The following is a 23,877-nucleotide window of genomic DNA, read 5'->3' as shown; positions in this document are numbered from 1 at the left end:
GCCGAGGTAAGGAAATGCATTATGTTCATGCCTATACGGACAGCAGCCATCTGGTTGTGATTAGAGCTGAGCTTGAGGTAAGATTTGGGCAATCAATTTTGCATAAAAATACATAAACACATAAATACAACAGTGAACAATGTCACATATATAAAAATAAGGAAGTTACGAAAATGTAAAAACTATACCTGATATATGCCATAATAAAAGATTTATTTTGAAATACCTGAAAAAAATCAGTGAAAAAAAAAAGGCACAAAGATTATCTTTCTACCAGCTTACTAATATTACAAAACCATCCCTGGGATAATTTAAAACTATTCATTGATCTAGAGATTGTGCTGGTCTTTGTTTTAGAGATGACCTATGACCTAGAAAGTAGACATTTTTGCATTTACACAAATTAACGTATCTCACACAGTTTGAGAAGTACTCTAAAAAGAGGAAATGAAGTCTTGGGATTGATCGTGTTCTGCATGGCTCAGACCTGAGTGGAAAGCAGCAGAAGCAAAACCACTCCACATTAGCAAAGCTTCACTTTAGAGAAAGTTGACAATTAAGTAGATGCTGCAACAGCCAAGAGTTTTTGGAAAAAAAACCCAAATGGAAAAAGGCTTACTTCAGCAGAACTTAGCGCCTCTAAGAGAAGTGGTATTTTGGGGTTTCCTTACTTGTGTTTCACAGTTGCAAACAATTCTAAAACAAGATACATAAATTCCTGTAAATGTTTATAAAGATCAAATTATAATTTTGTGGATGCCTGGATATTTTACATCTATGCTATTTTTCTTATGTTACCAGACAAAATGATGGTGCAATATATGGTAATTTGCATATTAAGGAGCTTGACCAGGACGTCTGTGTCTCTAGTATACCAGATGGTACAGCTGTAGCCAGAGTTCTGCGCTGTAAATTATTTTGAAAACATTTTCTATGTCACAGCTTACATTACAAAAAGAACAATTAAGATGGCATCAGGATAAAGGCTAGCAAACAGAAGGACTCGCTACTCCTCTGTGCCTGAGAGAAAATCTTTAGAACTTGGTGTTGAATTTCTGTTATTATAGCCCTGAGATAACAGCAGTAAAAGCAATTCTCCCTGGGATCACACCAAACAATTACTGCTCCAACTGCTGACCCAGCAGCTTTGCCGCAGATGGGGTATGCTACACACAACTCTACCACAGGGCAAATTGAATTTAACACCTTAATTCATTTAGCGTGTCTAGCTATAAAAGACAGAAAGGCTGGATTGGAGATAAAACACTGGAAACCACGAGCCCAGACCTCCTTTTGTAACATCACAGGAAAAATTATTTAAAGCACCTACTCGGGGAGGTTTTCTAGTTTCATAATTAGCACAGGTGGAAACGTTTAAGAATGAAGTGGTTCCACCAGAGAATCCCCTTTTTCTCGTTTTCGTTCTCCACAGGGACCCCCTTCAGCAGCTGTTCTCCTGCAACACGGTCAACACCAGCCCCCGACCTTGCCCAGGCCAAACGTTCAGGCTGGCACGGCCCCTCACGGCCCCCCCGCATTAACAGGGCCATTAGCCACCGCTCTGCAGCTCGGCAAAGGACGGGGCCCAGAGCTCGGGGTCCGCACGGCCTTGGCAGGGCCACGGGAGCCACCCCGCCACCCCACCGCCGCAACTGCCCCGCAGCACCGCGCCGCCCCGCGCGCCCCGCCAACGGCCGCCCGCAGCCCGCGCGGCAGCCCCGCGCGCGCTACCGCCAATCAGCGCGCGGCAGGCGGAGGCCGGCGGGACGCGAAGCAGCCGCCGGCCAAACACGGGCGGCGGTGGGACGGCCCGGCACGCCTGCCCCGCTGCGGCTGAGCGAGTTAATTGGCTATTTTGCCTCCAAACCGCCCAATCAGAGGATGTCTTGTAAGCGCATCGTGAGCCTATCAGGGAGCCGCTTCTGCTTCCGCTCTGGTGGTTTGAAACCGTCCTGCTCCGCGGCCGGGGGCGGCTGGTGCCGGCAGGTGAGAGGGGGCGGGGGGCGGCCAGGGGTGCTGCGCCCCGGGGGGCCGCGGCTTCCACAGCACCTCCTCTGTAACCTCGGCGCGGCTGCCCGGCGGCTTACCGGCGGCCCCCACTGCCGAACCGCTGCCGGCGCCCCGGAGCGGTCTGTGAGCAGTGAGTACGCCTGGCCTCCGGGTGGCCGGGACGGTTGCCTTAAGGGCCCAGCCTTGGAAAAAAACAAAACCGCCACCCCGCGCTCCCGTACGGCATTGTGCTCTTTTCTGCCTGTCCCCCCGCGTGGTGAGAAGCTTAAAAACAGGGAGTTGAGCCATGCGAGGGGGTGCGGTTAAGGGGAAGGCGTGCCCCGGGTGTGCTGGGGGATGGAGTAGTTCTGTTTCCTAGCCGTTGAGTCCTCTGATCTGATTATTAAGTGGAAAGCATTACTTTTAGTCAAAAACAGACTGAAAAGCGCAAAATTCTGAGCCCAGCCCAAGCAGTTCAAAGTTAAGGGTGAGAGCAGCCATGGTGAGTCGAACCGAAGATCTTCATATTTGTGATTTAGGATCCTGTTTCTAAAAGTGGCTGCCTTAGCATTGTAGTTATATGCTTATGGTTTGGAAGGGACTACTGCTGTCAACAGGAATCTTTCTGTGATGAAGTGAGACATATGTTTTGGCAGATGCTTGGGTAGGATTAGAATAACATGGTAAGTGTGAAGTTGCTCCTGTCACTCTCATGGTATAATGATTTGCAGCTTAGCAAGTCAACTTCTTGCCCCAGTGATGGTGTCTTACTTAATATCCATTGATTTCTCTTTTAGAAACGTACCCGGTATTTTCTTGAACTTAATGCTTTTTCACCAAGATCAAAGCTGACAGGTTATTCTTAGCGTGACATGGCAATGATGTCTATAAATATCAGCTTAAAAGAAGTGTATTTATCTCGATTTACTGCAGTAATCCAGTCTGTTGTTTAATATATAAGCAGATTTCTAGAATTCTAGATTTACTGGGATTTTCACTGTAATGTTGCAATAAAAATGCAGGGTTAGACTCTGGACACAAAAATTGGAAGTACAGACGGGCAAAATGTAGAAACATGGGGAAAGCTTGAACGCTCAGTAGTAAGCTGTTAGTGAAATCTAAGGCAGCATTCAAGTCTGTAAAGGCAGTCAGGTGGAGGACAATAGATAAACACAGAGGAGGGCTGGTCCATGAGTGTAAAGAAAAGGGGTGGGAAGAGGGGGCAAACACGCTGAGCTCGAGGTGACAGTAAGTGACTCTTAGAAGATTATGTCAAACAGGTAAACTGCAGTTATAGATTGGAAAGGAAGAGTAACCTGGAGGAAGGGTGACCTGGAGTGGAGAGGTAGCATCACTTGTGGTGAAGAAACCTTTTGAGTTTTGGAAGACCACAGACTTGAGCGTAGTTTCAGTGCTAAGCAGAGAACTAGACACACTAGACTGAGCGTCAAGGGCAGGATCTCAGGAGACTGAAAATAGAAGTCAGGATAGTGGTCTTAAGTTATTGAACAAACATTTTGGAAGAAACCTTTCTCCTTCACTTCCTTGAACTCATCAATGTTCATGCAAAACTCCATTTGCCCTCCTGTTTTGCAGAAGAATTGATGGTAGATTAGTTCTTTTTAAGTGGGCTGAGGAGGAAGAGAACAGTATTTCTAATTTTTGGCAGCACATACACAGGTAAGTGCGGGATAGTTGATCCTTTGTGATGCTCCCTAATGCCCACACACATGTTTGAATACCTCCAGGAAATTTAAGAGTAGTCAAGACCCACAGTTTCAGAAACTGTATGAGTAGAAGCTGACTTTTAAAGGTTACTAAAGAAGTATTTTTTGGCTATTAAAATAATTTGTCAACTAAAGGAAGGGTGAGTGCTAGTATAAAATTACTTTATTAGGCAGAGCAGCCAAAACCGAAAAAACAGGTAGGGAATAATTTGTGGGGGAAGGAAAAGAAGAAAATTCTCAGAGCTGGGGACAATGGAAACAGAAGACTTGAGGAAGCTCCTATTTCTTCTTTCATCTACACACCAGAATACAGCAATAAAAACATTTAGTAAACCTCCCCAAGACTTCGTATTTAATGCTTATTTAACATGGTTGGTATATTAGGGCTCAGCAGGAGGCAGCGAGATGGTAGTCGTATCTTTTGAACCTTGGGCTGTAGGAAATCTCAGCATTTAAAATTGTCTTTATACCATTTAAAAAATGTCCATCTTAAGCATAGAAATGAACTACCCATTCTGCAAGGTGTAGATATCTGTGGCAGAGCGAGCTTTTGTGGTGCAAGAAGAATCAGCATCTGGAGTAACTCAAAGAACAAAAAGATAATTTCCATCTGTATTCCTCTGTAGAGAACTGTGAGGTTATTGTGGGATTTTGACATTTTTTAAAAAAGGTGGTGATGCTTCATGATTATCTCAGCATGAGCAGTGGCTGAGGTAGTTCAGGGGGGGAAAAATCACAGCATAGCTTAGTCACTCTATAGAAATTTTGTAGTGAAACAAGCTCCAAAACAAGACTAATAAGTAAATAAGGAGGAGGGATTGACACAGGATTTTATCTATAAATTAAGGCCTCTGTTATTCTTATCATCTGTTCCTTTTTTTTTTCCCTCTAGCAGTGTGTTTTAGTTATAATTGATGTAAAATTTTATATTGTGTATCATGAAGCATTTGGTATTAAACTTATTCAGTCAATGTAAAATATAAGAGAAAACATTTATATTGTTGCTTTTTGATCTTCCATAGTTTTCTTTTAAAGTAAATGGAAGAGTTTCCAATGTTTTCAGTATGGTTTGGATCAGTTTCCTACCTGGCATTATATAATGAAACCATATGATCAGTTTAGCCCAGAGAATGCATTGATGCAATTTCTACAGCAGGATCTCTGTTTCTGGGGAGAATGTTGGTGAAGATACAGTAAACATACTGGAACTGAAAAATGAAGTTCAGCTTCTACTGTTTTATAGACTTTGTGCAGAATGTCATCAGATGAGGAGAAAAGCACAAGTCCAGTTTTGCCAAAAGACTCTGTTGGGGGCAGTTCTGTTTCTTCAGATCTTCAGGTAGGAAAGAGGCAACCTCATTCAGTTCACTGTCATGGTATTTTATTTAGCAAAGGATGATTATGGGGAAATTAACAAAACTTGCATCTTTTTTGTTTTATGTGTACAGGAAAATAAAAATGTTAGTGAAAAGAAACAAATTAGACAAAAAAACCCCGAGATTAAAATATATTCACTTGAATTCCCTTTTGTGCATTTCACAAGAAATTTTAATTTATGTGAAAATTCCTCTGTAAACTTAAGAGGCTGATCAATGATAGCTACAAGTAAAATCATACAGTTTTCTTACCTCTTTATTTTCTGGTGTTATTTTTTATGTAAGTCTTATCAAGTAGCATAAATTTGACACAGTAGGATGGAAAATCATTATTTCTGCAGGATTAGTTGTAACTGTGTTATGTTTCTTACATGATGTAAGAACTGAATTTTTTTTAATGGATTTGTTTCCCATAGAGTACAATTGTGGCCAAGTTCACCTTGGAAGGGAAATGCTGCTTTTTGCTTCTTTTTTTTTGGTTTTTTTTTTCCTCCCAGCATCAAATATACCAAGATATGCTGGAACTATGGTGGCGTTTTTTCCTTTTCTGTGCTCAGCATTCTTTTGAAAGGATGCAAAGGTACTAGACAAAGTCTTTGTCCTGTGCTTCTGAAAGCAGCAGATTTTCATCCTTTACTAATTGATTATTCCTATTTGAGCAGTGAGTGGATTTTTTTCCTTTGATAGAATTCTATCCAAAACAGGCTAGTTTTGAGAAAAATAGCTTTTACTAATTGCCCTGTAGAAATGTATCTCCACTTTTGTCACCTGGTGGAATGGTCATACACAGCAGAAGCACTGTTAAATTAAGGGGGTTTTGATTCATTTGGATTGATTTTGCCCTTTTAAACTACCTGTTCATGAATAATTCATTTCTGCAGTTCATACACTTCTCTATTTGTGATCATATCTCATAGATAAGTTTTCTTAATCTTTGTTCAGCGATAGTAATTAATCTGTGTTTCCAGTGCCTTTTATAGTTGGAAAATGGGATGAAGGCATTGTGTGACATATTTTGAAAAACCAGTTTTCTTTTATGATCTGGTTGATTATCAAGGAGGTTCTAAGGCCACCTTTTAGAGAATGATAAACTAAATTAATGACTGCTTTCCAACTGAGAACATGTCTATAATGGAATAGCCAGGTGGAAGTGACCTACAACAATCATCTAGTCCAACTCCCTGAACAAGTCAGAGCTGACCAGAAGTCGAAGCATATTATTAAGGATGTGATCCAAATAGCTCTTAAACACTGACAGGGTTGGGGCATCAACCACATCTCCGGGAAGCCTATTGCAGTGTTTGACTGCCCTCTCAGTAAAGAAATGTTTCCTCATGTCCAGTCTAAACCTCCCCTGGCACAGCTTTGAACCTTTACAGTGCGTCCTGTAACTGCATCCCAGGGAGAAGAGTTCAGCACCTCTCTTTCCACTTCCTGTCATCAGGAGTAGAATCAGAATCATAGAATCATTTAGGTTGGAAAAGACATTTGAGATCATCAAGGCCAATCATTAACCCAGGACTGCCAAATCCACCACTAAACCATGCCTCTAAGCACCTCATCTACATGTTTTTGAGCACTTCCAGGGATGGTGATTCCATCAGGTCCTTTGGTCTTTTCGGCCACCTGGGCACACTGCTGGCTCATGCCCAGCCGGCTGCCGACCAGCACCCCCAGGCCCTTTCCCACCAGGCCCTTTCCAGCCGCTCTGCCCCAGCCTGTAGCGCTGTGTGGGGCTGGTGTGACCCAGGTGCAGGACCCGGCACGGAGCCTTCTTGAACCTCATCCAGCTGGCCTCGGCCCATCGGTCCGGCATGTCCAGACCCCTCTGCAGAGCCTCCTGCCCTCCCGCAGAGCAACGCTGCTGCCCAGCTTGGTGCCATCTGCAAAGTTGCTGAGGGTGCACTCGATCCCCTCGTCCAGAGTGTCAATAAAGATACTGAACAGAGCTGGCCCCAGTACTGAGCCCTGGGGAACACCACTGGTGACTGGCCACCAACTGGATGTAACTCCATTCACCACCACTCTCTGGGCTTGGTCATCCAGCCACCTTTCTATGATTCTATGATCAAAACTCCTTTGACTTTCAGGCCTTAGAACTATATTCCTGTAGTTTTATGTTTTAACAGAATTTTTGTAGCTGACATAACGGCTTGAAAGTTTTGTTAAAAGCAGAACAAAGATAGTAAGTAAACTGAAGATATATTGTTAATTTTACTGTGGTTTTATTTTAAATGTATTTGTCAATATTGTATTGCAATTGCAGCATCTTTGTTGCGGAATATTTAAGATTGCAATGATACAGCTAATCATTCAATGTTTCCATTGCTCTGTGTTACATATTCTTATTGCAGTCTCCAGGAATTATTTTTCTTAGGTCTGAATTTCTGCTTACAATTGGGATACTGTGTTTTCTTCATTCCAACAGTGTTGTAATATTGTAATTTTTCACGGGATGCTGTCAATTGACACTTTCTGTTGGTGCATGAGGGTGTGTATTCTTGGACGTAGTGGATCCTTAGGGTGTTAGTGTTAGAATTTGAAAGATAAGATAAATATACTGCTATAACTTGATATGTATATTTTGAGTGCTCAGGATCTCTATAGTAAGACGGACTGTGTGCTAGTGATGAAATTGGGTGACTCAAAATGAACCACCTACTTGCACCTGACATCTTACCTACTAAGTCCCTTGAGTTGGGTAAGGTAATCATGGAAGAAGCTGAATCAGCTCTGACTGAAAACAAAATTTTTTGGGGGAAGAATTAGTTTTAAGTTGCTATTTGGCCACATGATCACTTTGAGGAAGACAGAGAAGTGATAAAATGTCTTCAACCCAATCATTTAATTTAGATAAGGTTAAGGTGAATATATTGGCTTTTTTACTCTGCTGAAGTTTTGCTGCAGGGAATTTTATACAGTTCCATGCAGTTCCTGGATCAATAACTCACCTGAAGACAACTGTTTTCTTCTTTGACATCTGATAAAATCTAAATTCAGAAAGATAGGGATAAGGAAAAATTAATAACTTGTTGATTCTCAGCTGACTATACCTTTAACATGGCATGTGATACTTCCTTTAACCTATCAAAAAGATACACTATGTATTTGTAATTATATAGTTTCACAGACAATTATTTAGCCTTTTAATTTTAACACGATGGGTTAGAATATGGGAGATGGAAATTTGAAAGGAAACTAGAATTCAGCTAAAATGTACAAAACCTAGCTTGTTAAATTTTCAAATGAGTTGAAACCCATATAAATGTAACAGTTTCACTGGAAACTTTAAAATACTATCCTTTTCAGCTGGTAGATTCAAAAACACGTAACATGTAATTGGTACCTTTAACTGATTGTTTCCACTCTAACTTTCCCCAGCTTGAAGAACAAAAATATTTTCCAATTCACAAGTGATTTCTGAGGCTTGACCTCCTTAGGATACCAAACAGAATTAATACAATAGTATTAAGTGAATTAAAAATGACTGCTAGTGGCCTGGCTTAGTACTTTCCAACTGGCATTTTTTTCCCAAATGTTTAATTAGTGACTTTGTTCAGTTTCACCATTTAACTGCTACTGGAATATTTTTAGTTAATTACTGGAATGTATGATGTAGCCATAATACAAATTGTCTATAGTTACACACTGAACTCTAAATACTTCCAATCCTGAAAATCTCTTTGAGAGATTTAAAAAAACTCGTTAGTTGGCTTACTTCAGTACATAGTATAATGCAACATACCAGTTAAATTGATTTATAATTTTTTAACAGGAAAGCTTTTATGTTAGTTATATATGTATTCCCTATACCTATATAATGTTTAAAATGCATAATATAAGGTAAGAATAATTATATCTAATCAAAAGAAATTACTGGATAATCAAATGTCTTTTAGTGATTGGCTTTAGAACTCCCACCAAAGAAATCGTAGTGTTATGGAATATGAAACGTGACTGAGTTCAGTAGCATCATTGTCATGGCTATAAAAATATTTTTCTTTGCAGTAACGCTTAGAAATAGTATCAGGTGATTAATAGCTTACATGATCTAGAATTTATTATTTTTTCACAGTTCATGTTTTTCAGGTGCCTATTCTAGTATCCAATCTGGCATCTATCAAAGTCTTTCTGTGTAACTATTGCATTATATTAGTTGTAGTCAAAATGAATGTGAACATGAAACAAGAGAGAGACAAATTATTATAATCATGGTAGGAAAACAGCTCACTTGCAACTCTATGGGAAATCCTCTTAGAAATGTCTCAAATTATTGAAAACTGTTTCCACTCCTTCCTATACATATATATATATATATATAAAATTTTTGGAAATGTGATTATATTTTTATGTTTATTTGTCATCGCTTTGTGACAGGATGAATATGGAGACCTGCTTCGTTATGCTGTAGTGACTCCAAAGTTTGAACAGTGTGTCTCAAAGTGGTCAGAATCTGCATCAGAACTGAGAGCAGGTGGAAGATTTTCAGGTGTAACAGATGATGCCATTCACTGTAAGACTCCAGGTACCATGTGCAAAGCTCTTTGTTGATTTGTTCTGTCAATTACAAGAACAATGATACAGCTTTTTTGACTTAAGTTTTTTAACAACTTCTGTTTGAAAAATACAGGTGGCACATATATAGTACAATTGCATTTTGCACAGCAATAGGAAGGCCTATTCAGTGAAGGATTCTCACTGACATTGCTTTCAGATGATAGTATTGATGTGCTGACAGTTCTCTGTTTTGTGATGCAGACGTTTAAAGAGGTTGGTGTAATGGTGCAAAAAGGGGTGCCCTTGCTTACAGTACACATCATCAAAATCTGGCAAGTCACAACTGGTTTTGCTCATACCTGTGCTGCCATGGTAGATAAATGGGTATTTTTAATATTATTATTTGGAAATAAGAGTTACCTTAAAAGGGCTTTGTGTAACGAGTAATCATGTCACTACATGAATGTCATTCTTGCTCTTTTTAGTTCAATCACACTATTCTAGTTTTATTTTATTCTTTGGTACTTAAGACTGTCTTGTGATGCATTAATAACACTGATGTTTATGGTTATATGTTGTTTGCTTTTGTCACTAGCATTTAGATTGAGGAAGCTGTTAATTTTTGCTTCAGAAGAAACAGTAAACCATCATACCTGCATTATTTCTTTACCAGGGAGTTTAGCTTAATCAGGAAGAACTAAGTTTTAAATTAACTTCTATTCTTTATCATGCTATTTCATGATAAAAATACTTACCTACAGTTTTTTCTACACTCCTGTTTTTTGTGATCCTCGAGGATGGCTTTATCTCTACTATTTAGAGGACCATGGGGTATAAAATGTGTAGATAATTTTACTGCTAAAGACTAAGCAGCCTTGAAGTGCTTGTGTAAATCTGGTGCTAATTGTCACCTTGAAATAAATGTTGTTCATGGCTACTGTATGCAAGAGCTCTTGGCCATGCTGATCAGAACTAAATAACAGTCTGCTAGCAGGAATTTACCAGTTGAATTGCAAAGGGCAATGCAGTCATTGGAAGTTGTTAATTTCGTATTAGAAAAAGAACCATGAGTAAAAATAAATCTATCCTCTTAAATTGTGTTGTTGTTTTCACTGAATATAAAGAAATCTTTGTAAGCTGTCAATTATCTTTTAGTTAACTCATGTTAATACCATATAATAAATTATCTATAAACGGGTTCTTAAAATAAGGAATGTGATTAAAGTGAGGGAGGTAGTATTGGTTATGCTCTGTATCCTTCCGCAGTGAGTCTGTGCAGTGGAGTTTTGGTATGTTCAGACACCCAAACTAATCCTCTACTTCCAGTATGCCATAAGGAGAAATGTTTTATCATTTTTATAAACTAATGGAGAATCTTAGTCCTTAAGGACATCATATCCATAACTTCTTTTCATGCAGAATTAGGGTGGTGGTTATTCTGAATATCAGACTGCCATAAGAAATTTAGAAGGTATGATTCTGAGTTCACTGAAATCATGAGAATGGAAGTTTGGAGAGAGAAAATACTCTGTAATGGAAGTAGATCTGGAGTTAAGAGTGTGAATGATGTTAGAAAAACTTTTCTCAACAGAAAAGTTTGAAGTGCAGCCTTTGCATTTTGGTATTACATATTGAACTTTATTAACTTGATCTAGTGTAGTTATGTTCTGTGTGGGAATTGTACCAAGCTGCATAAGAATCAGATCAATAGAAGCCGCTGGTATTTTGAACTATGGAATTATTCTCAAACAGTCAAACATAGTAGGAAAAATTCCACAACAGTTATAAGTATTCCTGCAACTCCTACAGTGAGAACAATTGCTTGGGCTTTAAAAAATTATGATACAAAATTTTTTGATTGGAAGAATAAAAAATCCTTATCTGTTATATCAGGTTGAGGTACCAAAAATTGCAGTCTGGTAGATTCAGCTAAAGGTAATGTTTAAGCTGTCTGTGATTCCCACAACCGAAGAGCATTGTGTGGTTACTGTCAGGAGTCCAATACTGTCTGACTAGGTTCCTTTAGATATGCTCATGAGAAGGGTTTCGTCTTCTGGTACCAGTTTACTTGTCTGAATATTTCCTGTTAAATGGGATTTTGGTTTAGCAGAGTGATACAGCAATATATTGAAATTGCAATACAAGCACCTGTCATGGTCTGTTTGGATCTCTCAAATTAACAGGTCAGCATACTCCATGAATTAAACTTTATTTTCTGAGCTCAGTAGGAAGGAAAACAAACACATCGAACATGGGCTCAATCCCATTTGTACAGACCAGTCTAACGAATTCAAGTTCACTAATTCATCCCTTAATTCATGAAGTTTTTAACTCACAAGTTCTCCAATCCTAACTTGCAACTGATAGCTCATGCCCCTATGAGCAGAATTGCCTAGCTGACAGAGGGAGTGCTCATCCTTCCTTCCCCATCACAGTGCAGGACTCCCCTGTATCACAGCGGAAAGCACAGAAATCTTGGCAGTCTGGCTGCTGCTGGATACATTTCAAAAGCTTTTTGTGTAAGCTGACTTATTTATACCTTCCAGCTTGGAAGTTTGATCTGTGCTATTTCTGTTCTGAAGGAACTGTCAGACAGTCCCTGTGCAAGGATTAGGGTGGCAGGAGACAGCAAGCTGCAGGTGATAATGGCTGCGTAGTGACCTTTAGCCCTTCTGTCCATCATGTCCCGCCTACACACTGCTCTTGCCTTGACCTAATAGCACTGCTCCCAGGATACACCAAGCCTTAGCTTGAGCTGTGCGTTAGCCAAAATCTGAGCAGGACCTGAGTGAACAGTCAGAGCATGATAGAGTAATTGTAATCGACAGTAAGATCACAGTACAACGTGGTTCCTGTTACTGGTCTATACGAGAACCATCATGACTTAGGGTGTCCCTGGTTGCCAGGAAGGACTATGTGGGTTAAAGCCAGCTCAAGCCCGCACCTCAGTTGAAAGTTCATTTTGCTGGTTGCTCAGGTTTTTTACTGTGTTGGGTTGAGCCAACACTTTCCGCATGCTTGTCTGGCTAGCACAGGATGCATTCACACTTCTTGATTCACTAAGGCCACTTACACAACCAGTTGATCTACTCAGCTGGTGCGGCCTTTTAATGAAAAACAAAGGCCAGTCTCTGCCCCTCCCTGTGTTCAGGTAAGTGCAGCTTTCTTTACGACAGCTCTGGTCACTCCCTGTATTCTTCCCTGAACTTCAAGAGCATAGGGCTCATCCCCTCTGAATCTTCCTCCATTGTAGCAGGCAGTTGATCAATTGCACTATCAGATTGCAAGGATTCAAATACACTTGCAAATCTCTTGAATCGCAAGCGGTTCAGGTCAGCTGCTGGGAACGTTTCTCAGCCCGAGTAGTTCTTAAAAGAGAACTTCCACTTAAAAGTGGAAAATTTTAAATCCAGCTATGTGGAATTATATTACAGAGCAAATTCTAGTTCAGGTGTTGTCCCCAGTGTGCTCTCTGCATAGAATTTTGTCTCCAGTTTGAGTGGAACATTGTTTTGTAAGGGAGTATTTGTGATGTGTGTTACTGTGCTTATACAAAAGCAGATCAGAATCAAAACACTAGACTTGTGCACTTTTTTTTTGGTTGTTGTCTGTATACTCTATTTTCAACCATATTTGTCTGAAGAGAAGATCTTAGCCAGCACTGTCTGCTGTCTCTCTCTTAGTGAGAGGGGTTGTACTTTTCTTCCCCATACCCCTCCCCTCTCTGGGGCCAATAGTGTAGCCTATGACGTGTTTATTCCTTTTTGCTGTCTAAAAGTATGCAATAGAAGTGAAAGGACAAATTTCCATTCCCTTGATTGTTTCTTTTGAAATATTTGAACAAAATTATCTTTTACTGTGCTTGGTATTACCAGATAAGAATAGTCATTTGCAAGCTGTAGGTAATTAGCATGTAACACAGGAAAGAAATGCGCTTATACTTGATGGTGACAAAATTTGGCATCACAGTTTTATGTATTGCTCATTACAAGAAGCCACACGTTCCCCTCAGTTACATATGCTCAGGTGTTTATTATCTTTGCAAAGGGCACCACTTTGCAAAGTACAACTTGTCTTGTATTTTCAAAATGAAAACATTGGTTAAAAACAGTAAAGAAGGTGCTTTTAATCATCTCAGAGGCTGAGGCAAGAAAGTTTATATGGCCCCATCATGCTTTATTAATTACACGCTTTAAACTTCTGGTGCTTTGCTGCTGTGTCAAAACATAGGTTTATGTTCAAAATGTCTCTATGTCCTGTCAGTCTAGGAAACAGAAGTCTTATATTTCTTTGAGACAGAGCTTAAAACAATTTGTAAAAAGAAGGTTATTTCAATGAAAATCTGTCCAACTCTTCTATATAACCTCTAGTACTGAGCAAGGGTGATTGCATATTTGGGTTTTTTTCCATGATACTAATAGTAAGACTTCAGTTGAACAGTGAGAAAGTAGTCAAGTTCAGGTTCAGTCCTCTACCTCTGATGCTGATTAGATAGGATAGATCAATAGGTTGTTGCTGAAGGCTGTTAATTTTTTTGTTTAGCTCCATTCTTTTGGCATTGCTTCATGTTCATACTAAGTATCAGGTTCTTTGACATTTGCCCTTTCCTTGTCTGGCTCTCATGCTGTTGCTATGTTAAAATAACAAAACGATAAATTATTAGGGTAGTGTTCTATACATTTGTGAAACAAAAGTTTAATCTTCTGCAGAGCTTCTCAAGCTTGCAGTGTTTTTTCGCCTTCTCCATGTGATGTTAGTATTGAGACCAACCAAGTTTCCAATGCCACGTTATGCCTTTTGAAATGAAGTTCTGTTTGTGAAGTATTCTCTTGTTTGGCATTTTTACTTCCTCCTCAGGTTTTTGAAACTGAATTGAATGTTTCCACTATGATGGTAGAAGTCTTAATTGCTGGTATTCATTGCAGTTAATTTAATGATATATAATACCTTCACTAAAAGCTTTCAGTCAAGTAAGAAAAATAATTGAAATGAAGCATGCTGTACTGTTTGATTCAGTGTCCAAATGCTTTTTAACTTTGAAACCTAAAACTTAATTTCCTGTTCTTGTTCAGTTGATTAAATTGGAAAATGAGTAAGACTGGAGCAGTAAATAATTTGTACAAAGATGTCTAAAGATGACTCGTATCCAAACAGTGGGAAAATTCCTTCTCTTCAGGCTACCAGCCCTCAGTATTGATTCATTAAAACTTCTGAGAAGACTTTTTAAAAACTATACATTTTAACAAATTTCTACCGTCAGCTTTGACCACTGATAGCAGATCATGCGTGAGAACAGTCTGTCAGAGCATATTTACTTAATAAAAGCAGAAAAAGTCAGGTACTAGAAGAACTCAGAAAAAATCCCAAATGATAGTATTGGGATAACAAACATATGGAAAAATGACTTATTTCTTTACCTCTACTATAAACAAGAATACAGTCTAGGTATTTGTCAGAATAAATGTATTTCAGAATTATTTAATGAAGTACATTTTTATACTTTATCATATCCAAATGGTTCCATGTCCTTGGTGCCTGAGTGCACTGTAGCTGAATGCATCATGTAGTACAGCGGAAGGGACAGAGGTGACAGGAGAGCAGTAGGAGTAAGAATGAAATTAATATGTATACAACTGGAAAATTATGGCCTATCTGAAAGGCCAAGATAAATGACATAGATGATCATAGAAACATATAACAAATACACTTGGTGGATTCAGTGAAGGTACATCCTATGATAAATGAGAAAACTGCAAGCAGAGTTAAGATAATCTGTACATAGGATTAAGGGGAAGGGAGTGATGAACTTGTAACTATGATGTCAGACTATGACAGTTGTCAGTCTATTTTAATATCCTGGTTTTACTGGTTACATTGCTACTGAAAGATCAGTTGAATGAACTTTCTGAGACTTGTTTTGAAGTTCAGAAAGCAGCATTCTTTATTACAGCACCAGGAACACGGGAGATATCTCCTCCTAACGTGCTCACCTTGTCCTAAAATATATGTCGCTTTTATTCTGTATAATCATACATATGCATTACATTTCCCCAAAATCCAGACATATTTGATTATTTCCTGGAATTCATTTACATTAGTCCCTCCTTCTTTTGCACATGCATAGTTTTGTTGTGACGACTGAGACACTGTTGGCTCCTAAACACTCCATGACCCGGTTATGTTGGTCCTTTTATGATGTTTCTTGGCAAAACCTACTAAGTTTCCATGAGATTCAATCAGTTCTTTTCTTTCATCCTATATTTTTCTTTTCAAGTTGGATCATAAATCTCATCCGTACAATACTAGATCTTCTCAATTACAATCTAATAATTATACTAACACAGGGACTTCTCGATTACAATCTAATAATTATAATAAGGTTATACTTATACTAAGGTTATACATTAAACTTCTGGTATCACTGCTGTCAACATTTTGTTCTGTTTTTTACTTTGTATCTTGCAAACAGGCCCCTGGCCTTAGGAGTTTACAGTCTCATTAAGGAAAATGGCAAAAGTTTTTACGTTTTTGACTGGAGATGTTAATCGACATAAGAGAGATACTTTTTGTTTCTGGCAATGCTAGGGGTTTTTTTGGTACTTGCTGTAATCATCCTCTTTAAAACAAAATTAAATTAAAAGGTTCTGTTCTTTAAGGGGGCAGGTAGTTTTGATTTGACTGTTTACGATAAGACTGTTGGTTTAAATATACGTATATCTTTGAAACATATATTTGAATTGGGTTGTTTGTTTTACTTGGGGAAGGGAGGTTTCTGATGGCAGAAATATTTTAAGATTTTGATGGGGGAGTTCGTTTGTTTCTTTGTTTGTTATTTTAATACCTGGCTTCTATCCAGGTTTTAACTTCCATCCAGAATACAGACCAGTTACCCTGTCCACAGTATCAATCCTTATTGCCTGTTTCATTTTTGGTCTTAATATCAGTGAAAGAGCTTTCTGAGGCCAATATGGACCGACTTAGCACAGTTATTTCAGAAGAGGCTTCTCCACAAGAGTCCACGTGTGGTCCAAGAGAAATCAACGAAATCATAGTGACTGAATTGAATTTACCTGATGAAAAAGTAACTGAAATAGAAAACATACTCGATTACTGGAGTGGAAGTCTTAAGGTATTTATTTTGTGTGGAATCCTTAAATATCATATACAGACATCAGTGTGTTGTAGAGTAAGTGAGAGTGCTGCAAAAGTTGAGTGTGATTGCACTGGGAAGTGGTGGTTTTGTTTTTGATTGTTGTTGTCTATTGTGTATAAGCACTACAACATCTTGTTTCAAGAATTTTGGAGTAACTTTCTCCATTAGGGAAGTTCAGTTATTATCAGTTATTCAATAGTGCATTATGTCCAGTAATATTTATAAACAGCCTGTGTAATGGAGGCATCACTGTAAATATTCATGTCTCCTTAATTGCTATGTGTTTTAAGATTAAAAGATTAGGGAGCAGAAAATAATTTTAATCATTGCACTACTGTCACCTCTTTAACTTTTCAGACAAACGTTCTGACTGAATTGAGAAAATGGAAGCTTAGTGTGATTGAACATCACAAGCTTCAAATGAGGCAAGAAAAAGAGAAACATGCTGCACACGTGAGACAGTTGAGCAATGAGATGGAAAACATGAAGGAGTTGCTACGTACTTATGAAATATCTATTGGAAGGAAAGATGAGGTAGTAATTCAATTTCATAATTCAACAGTTACTGTCTTTTCTAAAAGTATCCACACTGAATTTTTGGGTGCATCTCTTATGTACTTAGATTGTATAGTAGAAGTATCAATGCTGCTAATTACGTTCTCCATACTTAAAATGGAAACTTAACATGCTGCGTGTATATATTTTGCATTGTTTGATTCTTAAATCTAGGCTCTCTTGTTCCTTATTTATTTCACGAAGATCACACAGGCTTAGATGAATCCATTAGCTTTTACACTTTAAAAGCCTTTAATTTTTCAATGATTGGATTGGTTTTCTTTAATTTTAAATGGGCAGCAGTCTCCTAAAGGTCTCTACTTTGGGGTTCTTGTGAATTGTACATTTGTAAGAATTCTTAAGATTGTACCTTTGGAGTCTCTTGAGTTAAGCTTTTCTGCTATCAGCAATATCAACAACTGCAAAATTAACTGGAATTACGAGATGATATAAAGTTTTGGCAGCCCTATGATCACATAATGTAATTTAATCTTCTTATTGCAATCCTGATTTTTTTGAACTTGTACTTTAGGACACTTAATGGAATTTGGGTTTTAATTCCCATTTACCACCTTCTTTAAAAAAACATCCATTGAAGTAGTTAAAATACGGGGGAAGATGATGTTCTGTATCCATTTAGAAAACAGTCTAATCTTACAGACCAAGCAAATATAAATACTGTAACATTACAAAAACAGGATTAGTATAATATCATTTATCTAAATAAGTATGTGCAGAGCCATTGTTATTTCAGCATACATCATTCAAACATACCAGATTCTGTTGGATATCATTGTATGACACTTACGTTTAATGTGCCATAATTCTCGATGATACTTGGAAAGCAGTATTTTTTTTTCCTGCTACCAAAGAAATTGTTTCTTTGTTAAATTTTATAGTTCTGTTTCTAAGAGAAATTGTTTTCAGTAGAAAATTATTGTTGCCACCACCCTAACGGGAGGTGTCAGTGCTTCCATGTATCACTGTATTTACCAGAACTGCTGTGTTCTGACAAGGGCATAAGACAATATCTATCAGCCTCACAAATATTACAAATACTGCGGATTCTTGTTTTCGCTTTGTAAATCTCACCAACGCTTTTTAGTGGCAAAAATATACTAATTAACAAATGATGATTTAGGCTGAGACTTCTAGTGTGTATCAACAGTTGTTGATGTTTTATATTAGTATATGACACTTGCAACAGAAGTAATTTATTGTATTCCTTTGCTTTCTATTTGCTTATTGATTAGTTGATATTTATGCAAATTTACTTCTAATTTTAGATGTATTTGTTGTTACTTATATAGCTGAGACTATTCAATTCTGGAACTGAAAAGTTAAGACGAGTCATATTTAAACAAAGTAGCTTATACTAGATTAAAGTATAGTATTAGGAAGAGCTCATTCTTAAAAATTTACAGGTGGATTATCTTTAAATTACTTTAAATACATCAGAGCAGCATTTATTTGTTTCTTGAATTCGAACATGTTAAACTAAGTTTTTGCCCAGTAATATTTCATTAAACATGCAGAAGATGGACTGAAACAAGTTGTGTGAAAGTCTGTACTGAAGAAAATATGAGATATTTATTATTTGCTAGATAACTTTGTTGATTTAAGGGTAGATTTTAAGTATCGTTCATTTAATTGATATATGTTCAAAATGTATTGCATGTAACATATGCCATAAAATATATTAAGATATGATAGTATATAACATCACAGAATATTGTTCTTCACAATTCTAATGCAGTAGTTAAAGTAACTTGACATCATTCCTGAAAGTCCCGAGATCGGTCACTGTTGGCCATTGAAGTTGCTCAGACATTAGTGGTGGCAGAGTCTAGCTGAAGAAGTCAGGCAAAAATAGAGAACTACTCAGTGATTTGTGTATTAAATTTGCATCACACCTGGACTAATTTCTAATCAGGGAACCTCAGCTGTTTCTGTATACTAATTAAAGCATATTTAGAGATTGGTGGTAAAAGTACTTAGTTGCATTCTCTGTCCAGTAGACCATCTTGCCTCTCAAATGGTTTGATTGCTGTAGGCCTATATGATACCTTTCATGAGAACTTTTAAAGAGAATAACAATTCTTAACCAGTTTTTTCTAGTTCTTAGCAACTCTTTACCTTGTTTATTATGTTCAGATGGTTGAACAAGCTTTCTGCAGATAAATAATTTCTTTACACTTCAATTAATTAATAATGCACTAAAACAAACTTAATATAAACGTTCCTGATTGACCAAAATTGTCTTTGAAATAAGTGATTCTTCTGACCTTGTGCTACAATGACATTTAATTATGAGGAAGTAGCACAGAAGCCTGCAGATGTAGGATGAAATAACAGTTCAGCTGAACTTTTCCTTAAACTATACAGTAGAAGTGTTTAAGTGACACATTCTGAGTGTTGAAGCCACAGGAATTTTACTTCTGATTTTAATTCTGATTATTGTTTCCTGCATGCTAGAGTAAGGAGAAGATTCAGTAGAAAGCATCTGTAAAAAGCAAATACTTTAAGTGAAAAATAACTGATGCATAAAGTATATTCTGTTTGACCTTACAAAGATCATAGCTATTAAAAAATGTTAACTAATATTTTTGCAGGTAATTAATAACTTGACCCAAGCATTAGAGAGGCAAAAGGAGAGAACAGAGTTGATGAGAAGGTTTTCAGTGTGGCGAATTCAACATGTTAAAACCAAACAAGAGGTATGTGCGCAAAATAAAAATGCAATGAGAATGAAACCTCTGAACTCAAAAGGGTCAGAGTTGCTGCAGTTCCTGTTACAGTTTGAAGAAATGACAGTGTCTTTATTTTGATGTTTGACAATGTCAATTCTAAAAAGAACCCTGCTGTCAGAATACTCTCGGGGCGGGGCAGGGAGGGAAATCAAACCTATGTTTGTCTTGGATTGCTCCAATTACTGTGATCAGCTCACAGCAAATGAGCTCACAACAAATACAGTATCTGCGTTTTGAAGTAGGTGTCGAGGGAATCTGTATCTAAATTTCAAACAAATTTGAACAAAATAATTTGAACAGTGGTGTGATACAATATCATTTTGGGAGGAAAAGCCACTTCCACAATAAAACTTCTGCTGCCCTCTTTTCTCATGTTGCCAAAACCTGAAGTAGCTAAGAGCTAGCTGCACACAAAATGTTGGGTATTGTGCCAGGCATCTAACAATAAACAGTCTACTCAGTGAAGTATGATGGAAAAGAAGAATCCCATATCAAGACTGCAAACCTTTCCCATTTCAAGCTGTTAAAAAGGAGAAGCCAGATTCCTGTGTAGACTCAGGTGTGTTGACTCTATCCAAAACTGCTGACTTGCAGAGAAGAATAGCCTTTGCTTTTTCCCTTCCCTCCCATCTTAGAATTTACTAATAATTTGGAGTCTTGTTTTTACTCGGCTCTTTTTATTTTTCCTAATTAATTTCTGAAAAACTAATGCAATGCTGAAATACATAGTTTGGTGACTATTTTGAAATAGAGTAGAATAATAGAACTGTCTTAAAGACCTTTTTAAAGCATCTTGAATTCTAAATTTATTACAAATGTAGGTATTTTATGCTAATCATCTGCAATCTTTGTGTCTGAAGGTTTTACATGGTTCCTGCAGTGAATCAAAATGTGCCACATACCCTAACTGCTTCAAACATTCATGGTTACACCATATACGTGAGGTGGTTGTTTAAGTGTCATTAATCTAAGAGTGAAAACACTGGATTTTTAACCTAGGAGTTCACAAATATGCTTTCTCATACCGAGCCATAGTAATGTTCTGTGACACGTGCAGGAAGAAACATTGGGCTGCTGATGCTATGTTTGTATACCACTTCACTACAGCATGTGTAACTCATTTAGGCGTTCCTACTGTCATCTGTGTAATAAGTTGTAAAACAATCATCCACACTCTCTTCAATACTTACATTTTTAAGAAACCTGAACTTGCATGTCTTGTTGTTATATTTGCTTCCTAAGGAATATTCAAATAGAATAGCAGACAGACAATTCCGGACAGGTTTGATGAAGAAAGTATGGGCAGCATGGCGCACTCTTAGTGAAGAAAAATGGAAAGAAAAAGTAGCAAAAGCCTGTCAGTTAAGGGCAGAAGATGTCTGTGTTCAGCTCACCAATGATTACGAAGCCAAAATTGCCGAGGTAAAATAAGGTTCCTGTCTTTCATTCTTTCTCTCCTTCACTTCCCCACCCCCTATCCCTCCAAAGTATCTCTTTCTCAGCAGACTTGTAAAACACGAGGGCTTCCCAGCAAAACAGAGCTCCCAAGTACACAAGAAGATCTGAGGAGATCTAAGATCTCCACTGGTTTCTAGATGGGAATCTTTTTTTCCTGCATCTGATACAAAATGTTGCTAATCTGCATGCACAGGTGAAGTAAATAGGACTCTTCCTGAAATGAGACAAATCTCTATTTGCCCAACAATAGGGAACATTTGTGGTGTTTGTGTACTAAGAGCACACTGTTAATATTGACTATCCGTTTTGAGGTCTTACTGAAGAAGACAATGGAAATAGAAGAACATTATTGCTATGAATGATCATGATGAGTACAATATTTTTTCCTTCAATAGCTGTTCTCTTAAAGGCTGAATTTAAGTTTAGTTTTGCGTTCAACTTGCCAAATAAGCTTGTTAAAGAATTTTCAGAGCTTAAGTTGAAGTTATCAACATACGAATTGATACACAGTAAATAAAGTTTTAAAAGATATATTGTAAAGACACTCTATTTTAACAAGACATTAAACCTAGAATTTCAACAGGCTTACCAATGTGGTTTACCAGCAAAAAAAAAACAGTAAGCCGTGAGTTTCAAAGGTAACTTGGTGTCTTTTCTCAGCATTTTTAGTTTTTTACAGTAGGTAGGAAAGAGTTTGCTGATGACAATTCACCCTATGCTTCAATAGTTTTCTGGGAACACTTATTCCTCTGTTGAGCCAATCCATGTTCCTGCGGAAGTCTAGCTTGTGCCAGATGTCTAAAGACAAAAACTTGTCAGATAAATTTCTGCTTAGCTGGTTAAGTAGCTCTGACAATTCTTTTGAATTCATTCTTGTCCTTGGTTTGCTCTAGTACAAATGTGCGGTGGTACAAAGAAATGACAAGTCGCTGCACATCTCTGGTGAACCAGACGTTTTGAAGTGAAAATGCATTATCTTTGTAAACATAGGAAGTGACTTTTGAAGCTAATTGAGGAGTATGTTCATAGTTTGAATATGTTTGTAGTTTGCATTCAGAAGTACAGGAGGCTGTTTCCTTATTCTCGCAGCTAACTGCTACTTTGGAACAGACAAAAGCTGAGGTTCTGCGACTGCACAGTGAAAGAGAACAGTATGAAGACACCATGAAGAAAGCTTTTATGCGTGGTGTGTGTGCTTTGAATCTGGAAGCAATGACCATGTTTCAGGGCAAGGACAGCAGGACAGAACCTGGTCAGTATAAAAAGCAGCTCTAACCTGGTAGTCTGTGTGGGGTTTTCTTGGCTTTCTTGGTTTGGGGGTTTTTGTTTGTTTTGAATGATTCTCCCCCTCTCTTTTTTTTTTTTTTTTTTTTTTTTTTTAATTTAATATGAGGACTTGTGGCAATACAGAGTTTATCAAATACTGCTTTACAAAGTCCTGTTGAATAAGTTGAGAATATTCTGATGCTGAATTTTGTACTGCTGTAGTTGGAAGATGGAACATGTTCTCTTCATCCCACCTTGCTGGGAGGGTGGTAACCTGCAGCTGAAGGCAGAACAAGGAAGATGGGGATGGTGAACTTCTTAAGTTGCTGTGGAAGATTACCCAGCATTTTGTCAGCACCCTGGTTATGGGGAAGTGAGGGGGAAATCCTGGAAAACCCACCTCTACTCAGTGTGCAATGAGTCGTCTTTTTTAATCTTGCCTTTTAAGGCTAAAAGGGCAAGTAAGTCTCTCAGGTTCTGTATTTAGTTGGAGTTCTGTGCCAGAACAGGAAACACCAGTCTAATTATATCAGCAGCACACTCATAAAACTTGTGCAGCTACACAGGTAAGAGCTGCACACCCTTACTGACGTAATGAAATAACCCCATTGGGGTGAGACTGTCTATAGCTGTAGGAGCATAATCATGCTGGTGCAGCAGTCTACATTAAAGAGAAAACAGCTGTGCCAGCAGGAGTGGCACAGCTGTACAGGTGGCTTAACAACCAGCTGTACTGGTGCAGTTGTTAATGGCCTTAGGAAAGTAACTTCAGCTGCTAAACTTAACAATCTTATACGAGAAGTTTCTGAAATACTTCAGAGTAATTCTTCCCCAAAAATGTAGGTAGGAAGAGGAGATAAAAACCTGAAGAAGGTGTAAGAGGTGTAAGATGGTACTTACCGGAGCAGCTGTCTGAGCCTGTTAAACATACATGGTATTTGTGCAGTTACTTAGGAAATTAGAATATGACATTGGCTAAGTGCGGTAGCTGTGTGCAAGTGAAAATATGATCGATATTTGGGGAAGGTGAAAAATGAATGATGTCTTCAAGATACTGAGTTTGGAAATAAAGTTATAGAGCATTGCCCAACTACTTTTTATTTTTC

The 23,877-nt window shown here is 38.1% G+C and overlaps 1 protein-coding gene across 2 annotated transcripts in view; it reads left to right on the top strand.

Annotated features, from left to right (window-relative positions):
• Window positions 1–1,926: 1,926 nt before the first annotated feature.
• The window catches only part of POC5 (POC5 centriolar protein), a 28,458-nt gene continuing 6,507 nt past the window's right edge, over window positions 1,927–23,877 (top strand). For both annotated transcript variants that reach the window (XM_055791072.1, XM_055791071.1), the window contains exons 1-8: window positions 1,927–1,986; window positions 4,960–5,055; window positions 9,470–9,617; window positions 16,534–16,718; window positions 17,100–17,276; window positions 19,910–20,014; window positions 21,290–21,469; window positions 22,595–22,757. In XM_055791072.1, the coding sequence (XP_055647047.1) occupies window positions 4,972–5,055; window positions 9,470–9,617; window positions 16,534–16,718; window positions 17,100–17,276; window positions 19,910–20,014; window positions 21,290–21,469; window positions 22,595–22,757 (1,042 nt within the window). In that variant the 5' untranslated portion in view covers window positions 1,927–1,986; window positions 4,960–4,971. The remainder of the gene's footprint in view (window positions 1,987–4,959; window positions 5,056–9,469; window positions 9,618–16,533; window positions 16,719–17,099; window positions 17,277–19,909; window positions 20,015–21,289; window positions 21,470–22,594; window positions 22,758–23,877) is intronic.

The sequence above is a fragment of the Falco peregrinus genome, chromosome Z (assembly GCF_023634155.1).
Source record: "Falco peregrinus isolate bFalPer1 chromosome Z, bFalPer1.pri, whole genome shotgun sequence".
NCBI classification, from domain to species: Eukaryota; Metazoa; Chordata; class Aves; order Falconiformes; family Falconidae; genus Falco; species Falco peregrinus.
The sequence above is the reverse complement of the archived record's forward strand: the minus strand, read 5'-3'. Positions and strand labels throughout refer to the sequence as shown.